Source organism: Glycine soja, chromosome 11 (genome assembly GCF_004193775.1).
Source record: "Glycine soja cultivar W05 chromosome 11, ASM419377v2, whole genome shotgun sequence".
NCBI classification, from domain to species: Eukaryota; Viridiplantae; Streptophyta; class Magnoliopsida; order Fabales; family Fabaceae; genus Glycine; species Glycine soja.
This window is the reverse complement of record NC_041012.1, coordinates 50,172,382-50,182,288: the sequence shown is the minus strand read 5'-3', so window position 1 is coordinate 50,182,288 and position 9,907 is coordinate 50,172,382. Positions and strand designations below refer to the sequence as shown.

Below are 9,907 nucleotides of genomic sequence, written 5' to 3'. Positions count from 1 at the left end.
GTGGCTCTCTAAATTAGCGTATTTTGAAAAATAATGTTCATGGTAATTGATCAACCATATTGGAAATTAAATTAAAAATCTAATATCTATGTCCATATATGATATTCAAAAAGTTTCAATTATTTTATTTCGGATTTAGTTTAATCCTTTAATTTTTAAAATTAATTAAAAATATATATTTTGTGACAATTTAAAATTATTTAATGATAAAATTCATATTTTATGACGATTTAAAATTATTTAGTGACAATTTTAAACCAGCACAAAGTGTAATTTATTAGTATCATTAATCCAATTTAGACAATAAAATCAAATTGAATCATTTTTAAAAATAAAAAATCCAAATTAAACTCCAAAAATATTAAAGAACTAAATTAAATCTAAAAATAATTTAAAGAAAAAAACTAATTAAACTTGTTAAAAAAACACGAAAATTGTCACATCACATTTTTTAAAAAAAATATCTTATATAAACAATCATAGTTTTATTTTCTTAACGTGTATTTTTTCAACCTTCAAAATTTTAATTTTTCGTAATTTTTATAGTTTTTTAATAATTCTTTAAATAAATAACAAAAGTATATTGATTTTAAATTACAACAAACAAATTATAATAAATTAAATAAAATATTAAGAATATATACATGAGATAAATCAAATTTTAAATGTTGAAAGAATCTTAAAAAATAAACAGTTAAATTAATTCATTGCAAGTTTTTTTTTCCTTTTCTCGACCATATTTGTTGGCGACCTAAAGCAGAATCAAATTATCCCGTCATCTCTTCTTGGTAATTTGTACGGTATCGAATATTATTACAAGTAAATGGATAGCTCATTCCAAATTACATGTACATCTCTGGTTCCATTTGTCAAACACTGTTTCTCAAGATTATATCATCCAAGCAAAAAGAATATGAATCAAGCAATGACCAATAACGTCTTCTGTTTTTCCTTGTGAGTGTAATTAATATTTTGTCCTGTTCATTTGGGTGAACAGATTTATTGGATTTACTGACATCATTGTCTTAATTAAGCCATATCTACAGAATTTTGCGATGCAATACAACAACGCCACATCGCACAAGAAGCTACAGATCATTAGAAATTTCAACTCAAAAGGTATTATTTATGGGATGTAAAGTCGTTAAAACATCCACCTAAACTAACCAAATTTTATGATCTTCAACAAGATCACATTCTATTCTATTCTTCGAGATCAAATCAATATACAAAGGTGGCACAGCTACAACAAGCATGACCGAACTCGAGTGCCCATGGACCAAAAGCCTACAGAAAGATGTATAGATTGCACAAGTATTAATAGATGCCCCGTTGTTATAATTTCCTTTCAAGTAAAACACAGCAGAAGAAATTAATGAATATTGGAGGAACAAATAGAACCAGATAACTAAAAACCACCCAAGCAAACTTCTCTAAGGTCTCTTTTCTTTAAAATAATTAGTGACAATGTGCAATAAACAAAGGTGCTATGATATTTTAGATAACAAGTAGCCAAACGGCAAAAAGAGCAATATACAATCAAAATAATGCCAAAATGAGGTAAATAACTACCTGAAGAATTCTTCACAACAAGCTTGCACTTAATAGTCCAACGGGCCTTTCTCTCCCAAAGGATTCTTCATCAAAATCTTCGTTTGTTGAATTTTCTTGGCATAACTCTCGAGTAGGATTTAAATCAAGAGCCTCCCAAGCCATTGAATTACCATCACAAACATTGCCTTCTTCAGAAGCTCGATTGACATCAACATGTGCCTCTGCATTTGGCCTTGTATCAGTAGACAAAGGTTCCATTCCCTTATCATCATCAATGCATGGTGGTGGATCCACATTGAGATCTGAGCACAAATCATATCCGCTTTGCTCCCCAGTTCCAGGACAAGCAACAGTTACTGTTCCTTGATCAGATTGATCTGCAGCATCCTTTTTCTGCCTCTTCCATTTCTTTGTGGATGAAGTGCCATCATCCTCAAAATCTTCTTCTTCTCTTTCTCTATGCAAGTAAACCCACAGTTTCCTTTCCCCATCAAATTGTACACAAGGATCACGTTCATAATGCAATCTATCCAAGGCTCCACTAACTACTTGGTTAATTTGTGCATCAGAAACATCTTCAACAATATATTGAGAATCACGAATTAAAGTACAAACATCTGCTCTAGTGCCAATACTTCCAGGTAATCTAGCTGCAGCATCTCTTACTAGACAAAGAATCGTAACATGTGGTGGGCGATCACGTTTCAACATAAAATGGTCTCGGGCTTTTGATGTTGGCTTACCACCACATCTTCTCAAAGGTGCCACAATAGATTTTTTACCGTCAGCTGCAGTATATGAAAAGGCTCTGTCAGGAATTGAGTACCTGAGAACCTCCTCCTTCCGAAAATAAGTCCTCACTTCCTCTGAGCTAGGGCTTATGGTGTTAAGACTCTTCTGAGCCCTCAGATCCCTAAACCTTTCTTTCTCATCAAGGTTGACTTGCATCAATGCCAAAGGCGGAGCAGGAAGACTTCCTATTTGTTGAAGAGTTTCCTGACCACATTTCAACCAATTGGCAAAGGAATCAACCAACTTGACAAGCATCTTATGTGGAAGACCCCAAGCTTCAGGAGATGTCACCTCCTCAGTGGTATCATAGTCAGGTGAATTATGAATAACTGGGCCAGTCCATGACCAACTTCTGGTAGATTTTTCATAAACTGCGAGTACCTTCCAACCCTTTGCTCCTAAGGGTGCTGTTTTGGAAGAAAATATCTTCAGAACACCTCTGACCAAATCCTGCAGTGGCTCTTGTGTCTCAAGAATGCAAGGATCACCAGGGTTTGATCTCACACGATTAACAATCTCTGGAACAGTAAGAGAAGGCATGTTCGGATGGTCAGCAGACTCACAATTGGCATCTGTCTTACTGTTAGAAAGATCACCATTTGCAGTGCCTTCCGGTGCTTTGTTCAGCTCTTCTATGGGTTTCCCCATTTCTAAACTGTCCTCCGCATGTGGACTAATCATTGCCGTGCGGACTGCTGAAAGAAGATGTATAATAGAAAATGAAAATCCAGTATGCACTGTTGGTGTGATCAAAGTGAATGTCTTTTTCTGTGGCTTGATTTCCAGTTCTATATCTGCTGTACCCATATCAGTAAGATGCAATTCAGAATTATCCATTTCTGAACTAACCATCCCAGCCTCTATTTTTTTCTTCGACTTTCTTTTTGAATAAGTCAAATCATTTGTCAAGGTGTTTGACAAAAGATTGCCATCTTCATCTCTTCCACCAATATCTACTACCTCATCTTTCGTTTTTCGCTTCTTCGTTGCTGAGTTGCAACCAAGCAAAGGTGCCTCAGATCTCTCATTTTGATCACCCTTGTATGTGGCAGCATATTTCTGTCCTTTCCTCCCATACCTACTTTGTCCAACTTCATTATTATCCACAACTAACCGTCTTTCAAGTGAGTCGTCCTGATCACCAACATAATCATGCAAATATTTAGACCTCAGAATGGAGTGATCAAGGTCAGTTCTCCCTTTCTTCTTTTGCTCAGCCGTGTATGCATTTGATGAGGGCATGTCTAACCTTTCAATAGGATCCCCTCGTATTCGGCCATTCTTGCCTGTCTTGTATGCATGTCTCCAATCATCATCACCATCATTGAGCATATCTGATCCAGAGGGATAGCTTTCTTCAATAAATTTACCAGCCTGTTTATGAAAAGGACCACCATTGCGTATTTCACCCTTCTGCTTTGCTTTTGAAAGGTAATTTTCTACACCATGCATTTGCCCCCGCTCTGCAAATCCACCCTTCTTTTTGGATTGTGCTATTACATGTGGCTTCAAATCTGTAACAAATTTGGCCTTCTTGGGATCTAGGTGAGACTTCAACAATTTTGTGCGAGAACCAGCAGCAGTACCCATCAAGTAAGCATATTTGCTCTGTAACAAAGGAGTGTTATCATCATCATCACCCAACTGTTCAGAGGAGTCTGATTCGGTTTCTTCACCTCTTAAAAGCATATGGTTTCCCCTCAAAGGCATAGTATCTTTTCCTCCATTCTGCATAGAAGTCCCTCTTGTCTTCTCCTGCAATGATTTTGCCCTGAAGTCAGAGGATAGAAGTCTATCACTCACCTGTGGTGAGGAAGATCTATAAGGAGTGTAACTGAGATCAGGAGACTCTCTCCCTGCCTTCCATTTCTTGCCCTTTCGATACCAATCATCATATTTAAATGAAGAATCCATCATACCAAATTCCTGTCCTGGTGTTTCATTGCTACAGAAAAGTTCATCATAATCTGCTGAGTCCACCATACTGCCTTTAAGTGGTAACTGTGAACTCCTCAATCTAGACTTGGCCTGATCACTACCAACAAATTGTTGAACATTTTCTGGATACTTAGAATTTCTAGAATATTCATACAAACCTCTCTTAGAAGATTGGTTTGCATTTCTAGTGTATCCATGTAGATCAATCTTTGAAGACAGAGACAGACCCATCAAATTGTCGGTATCCATCTCATCACCTCTCAGAAGGTCTTGCCTCTTTCCCATTTTCCGAAAACTAGATTTGTCCATCATGTTGCTACGTGATAAATTCCGATCTTGATGGACAGTCAGTCCATATGGCATTTCCTCGTTGTCACCATTCCATAGCTGATCCCTCATCCTGAGCATTGACCCTGAATCATATCCCACTGACTTATTCTGATGAGAAAGAGCAGAAGTTGAACCATTTGGCCCAGGATTCACATCCAAAGCATGGTAGACAGAAGACGCACGACCAATAGGGTCCTTTGCTGAAGGTGGCTTTGAACCAGCCAACTTGAGTATGCCTTTAGGATTTTGTTTCCCATACTTCTCTTGTTCCATAACCACTGATCGTCCTTGTGAATGGATATCTAAACCAGGACCCACCCCATGGAAAGGATAGCGACCCGTTTTCTGTGAGATTTTCCTATCCTTGTTCTTCCTGCTCCATATACCTTTACCAGACTCCTCATCTGAAGAATCAACTTCCAAATCTTCCTTCTCGTGCATCAAACTCTTTTGACTTCTCATAATGTTCAGGACACGAAGCCTTTCTTCAATACTGTATCCCCTACAGTTAAGCCAAGCATCTCTTATCTGACAAAGATTGCTAACCATGTTGTTCTGATGCTTCCTCAACAGATGATAGTGCTGTCGCTTCTGAAAAGAACTTAAGCCCTCCCTGTAAAGTGCAACCCTCGGCTCACACAAACCACCCTTCAGCATATCAAACAACTTCTTAATGGGACTCCCAAAATGCAAGTTACAGCCAGTGAAAACCTCCTTCAAGGTCTGAACAAAAGTCTCTTGATCCATGTCAGGAAGATACTTAGCAAGTTCAAACCTCTCCTCCTCACTCAAGCAGTCATTCCACACATCCACGGACAGCACATCTTCAAGGCCAGAAAGATCGTACAGTTCCAACGGAATGCTGCAAGTCTGGTTCCCAATCTGGCAAAACTCCGCCCTGGTCTCCCCCAATTCCAGCAAATCAAAATCATCAGACCCCGCCCCAGAATCAGCATCATCAAACTCATCATCGTCGTCGGATTCCGCAGCAGAGTTACGCCGCCGAATCACCTCTTCGTCACTGGACATAATTTCCCTGCTTCGAGGAGAGCACTCGGAATCAAGCCTGGACACCTTAAAGCTGTTCTTCTCAATTGCCATGAAACATAACACCACAAACTGCCGCCAAAAAAAACGCGTTCACGGACCCAATTTCGAAAAACTTGAACCCCCCGCGAACAAATCTCAATCAAAACCCTAACAAACGCCACCAAAATTCAAAAACTAAACAAAAAAAATCCCAACTTCCTCAAAACAATAGCAACAACAATAGTAATAGCAATAATTAAACCACAAACACATTTCAAAAAATCGAATTTAGAGACAAAAATCACAGATAATATGAAATAATCGAGAGCGAGGAGATTCAGAAGGGGAATATGGGAATACCTCAAACGCGTGAGAAGAAGCGTGGAAGAATGAATTGCGGAGAAGAGGAGGAAGTGGAAGGAGACATGGTGGGAGAAAAGGGTTGTGCAGCGCGAAATCGGACAATGGCTTTTGGAAACCCTAAGGGGGTGAAAAAATTGTTATATAGTGAGAAGAGGGAGAGGAAGAAAGGAAGGTGGGGAGGGTACGATACGAAGAAGACGTAGATGACGTGGATGGAGAGGGACCGTGTGATAATGGGGGGCAGCGAAAAGACCAAAAACTCCCACCGCACCAAACAGGGATGAACGCAACACAACGCAGAGAAAGAGGCCGCAAGGAAGAAAAGTGAGAAAAAAAGGGTTTGGTTTTAGAGAGAGAGAGACGATGACTGAGTGAGAGTGAGTGAGCCAAGGAACGAGCGAGGCAAGTGAGCCAGACCGTTGTGTTGTGAGCGAGTTGCCACTCTACCATGGGCCCACGCCATTCCAAATTCTCACCGTTGGATCACACGCGTCAGATCTAGATTAACCGCTATAACCTTCTTATCATCCGACGTCGTTTCGCTCTTACTTCTTTGCTTTTCCTTTTTTTTTTTTTTTCTTTTCTAACCCTAAAAAAATCATTCCTTTTAGTCCATATATAGCTGAGACTAGGGATCTTCCGGGTGCAGTTTGGTGTGACTAAGAAAAAAACCAGTAAAACAACATTTATCAATTGTCTAAAACCATGGAAGCTTAGACATCCAACAACAAAACAATAATTATAACAATTGTCTAGAACTATAGAAACTTGAAAAGATGATCTCCTATAACAAAATACTAGATCTCCAATGACAACAACCAATAACATAACACAAAATCATCAATGGTCAAAGAGTTGAACCCTATATAAAACAAAGCACCATCAAATTTAATTGCAATAAAATACAACAAGCATTTTAAAAGAATAAACATAATTTAGAAATTATATATCATACTATATCAAGCAAATTAACTCTAAGTGTGGCTACTAATCAAACTCAACATCAAAATTCTCTTTAGTTATTGGTGGGATAGGACCAATTTCTAAAAATCAACATCAATGAAAAATTAGACAACAATAATTAAACAATTGTACGAATTAAAATAATACCTTGCTCAAGTTTTTCAATGTCATCTATGAGCTCTTCAAAGTCTTATGACCATGGAGAGGATCGACACCAATTTTGTGTACAATTAATGTTTCAATTGTCTTTGATGAAAGAAAACTCTTGTAGCAATTAAGCACTATACCTCCAATGTTAAAAGACATACACAATTACAATTAGCAGAGACAAATATCAACAAAAATGCAAAGTCACGTCCAATTAAAATTAACAAAAATGGTTAACATGAAAACATTGGAGCGTTGAAGCAACACCGAAGTTGAGAGATAGATAGAGAGGCAGAGATGCAGAGAGTCACGATTGCCAACATAAACAACGCTAATCCGTAGAGGGGGGACACGTTGAAGAGAATTTGCACGCAGGGATGAAAAGGAGCCCACACGTTTGTCGAAGAGGTTATCGCCACAAACACAGAGACATGTGAGGTAGAGGTTGTCACCACGTTTAAGGTTCCAGTTCCAATTTTACGTGTTAGACGAGACTCCAAAGAGTGAGAGAGTAGAGACTGAGTGTGTGAAATTAGGTGTTTTATTCTTATTTCCTAAACCCTTACAACTACATGTCGTATACAAGTCTTGAATTAATGAGTCATGTAATAAATTAATAATTAAACTTAAACTAATGAATGTAGTTCGGTTTTGTTTGGTTCAATTTCTACAGGTCAAACCGAAAACTAACAAACTGATGTCCTTTGTTTTTTTTTTTTTGTGGTTTACAATTTTTTGGATCAATTTTTGATTTAATACTCGGTTTGATTCGATTTTGAATATCCATAGCTAAGACCAAACAGAACTACACTAAATTATTGGGAACTACAAAGTTCTATTGCTAGTAATATTGTGTAGAGTCACTCAACACACATGTATTCTATTTATGGGTGTTTCATTTTATGAGTCGGAGTAATTTAGGTTTGTTAAAATGATTAAATCTCATATTTAATTGTATTTGTTTGGTTTGAGTTATTAGACTGATAAAAGATAACTTATTATATATTTTTAAGAGTTTTTTTTATTTAATATTCATTTTTAATTTTATATTAATGTAAGATAAAAATATTCATTATTTTTTATGATTAATTATATCTTTTATTTAATATTTATTTTTTCTATGATTACTACATTACATGTTTTTATTAATTAATATAAAAGTTTAAAAATAATTCACCGATTCAGTAGACTAATTCAAGTTGAGAAAAAGATACATTAAAAAATTAAACTATTTTTTTATATTGATAAGAGATTACGATGCCCCAACTCACTCAGTAAAAAAAGAATTAAACTAATTATAATTAATTTAATTCAAATTATCAAGTTCATCATATCGATATGATCTTATAAACATCCCTACTTATTTTATTATCTCATTAATATATAATAATATCATAACTCTCTAAATATCAAAACTGCAAAATATCATTACAAAATTTTAAAATATCAGTGCCAATAATAACACCTTTTTTTTATATAGGACACAGTATGCAGTTAGATAAAACTACTTTTCTTTTTATATATAATAAATAAAATATTTTTTTCTTAAATATAAAGAATATATGACCACTTTTAAATATATTAATTGCTAATTTTCTAATATATATATATATATATATATATATATATATTTATTGTAAAGACTATTAATGAGATAAGTCATATTTATTGATAAAAAAAATTATCCCTTAAATCATTTAATTCAATGGGTATTTTTGTAATGAAATTTAAATTTGTGATATTACTAATTAAAGTTAACCAACTTAACTATTTTTATTGGTATTGATATATTAGATATTGGTTTCTTATATATAGGAACAGCATAGTAATATAGAAAATTGTAAGAGAACAAAGCATCTATAATCATAAAATAGGACAAAATGATTTTGAGTTAAATCATACTAAATATATACCAAAGGAGTTTAGTTTAATTGATTGAATAATATTTGTGAATTATTTTAATTACTTTGCACTAGAATTTAAATTCTCCCTTTAAATAAAAAAATCATATTTCATATTAAGGATATATTATAATAAAAATATACTAATTACACAAAAAATGTGACTGAGATTAAAAAAAAACTTTAAAACTAGTTATGTCTGTCGTAATCATCAACACCACTGCAAAAATGTGATTTTCTTAATATGTGATTAAGTGATTCAAATAAAAATGCAATGGAAATTAAATTTAATTGTTTTAAAAAAATATAATTAAGGTAATCATTTCATGTTCTGCTGTTGTTTGTATGTTATAGGCTTATGTTTTGGGCCTTGAGGGGAACTTAGAAATTTTAGGGTAAGTTGTTAGTAGGCTATAAGGTGTTAGTAAGAGGGTTAGAAGAGAAACCCAAAACCCTTTATTTTTTATTTTCGTAGAACATCCAAAATTAGAAACATCTTCTCTAAATCTTGTCTCATTTCTCTTATTCGTCTCTCATCCTCTCCAAGTGAGGTTCTTGCTCCCCCTACCCCCACAAGTGAATTGCTCCTCCCTTCCCCATAGGTTTTGGAGACCAATATAGTGGGTAAGTTTACTTATTTTCTCTACTTCATCTTCTATGAGTTGGCTATGGAGAGACTTTGAACTCAAAATCTAAGTTTGGATTTTGCTTTGGGATGCGTTTTGCTATGTAGTTTTAGTTGTTGGTGGCTTAAAGCAAAGCTCACTTCTTTGGCTCAAAATGTCTACCTTTTCGAAAATCTAAATAATGGAAACTCGGGGAAGGGGATAAATAAGTTCTCACACTGGTTTTGCAAAATTCGTTGGCGGATTTGCAATAGGGACCAAGGT

General features: G+C 35.3%; 1 protein-coding gene across 3 annotated transcripts; it reads right to left on the bottom strand.

The window, feature by feature from the left end:
* Positions 1-914: 914 nt before the first annotated feature.
* On the bottom strand, positions 915-6,400 carry LOC114376733. Of its 3 annotated transcripts, none has more exons than XM_028334977.1 (3): positions 6,004-6,400; positions 1,573-5,838; positions 915-1,287 (listed from the first exon to the last, which is right to left on the bottom strand). In XM_028334977.1, exon 2 carries the CDS (start codon positions 5,713-5,715, stop codon positions 1,585-1,587), a length of 4,131 nt encoding a protein of 1,376 aa, XP_028190778.1. In that variant the 5' UTR covers positions 5,716-5,838; positions 6,004-6,400; the 3' UTR covers positions 915-1,287; positions 1,573-1,584. The 3 variants fall into 3 exon arrangements, with proteins under 3 accessions (XP_028190778.1, XP_028190777.1, XP_028190779.1); XM_028334976.1 differs by having other exon boundaries at positions 1,573-5,811; XM_028334978.1 differs by having other exon boundaries at positions 1,573-5,733.
* Positions 6,401-9,907: the final 3,507 nt, after the last annotated feature.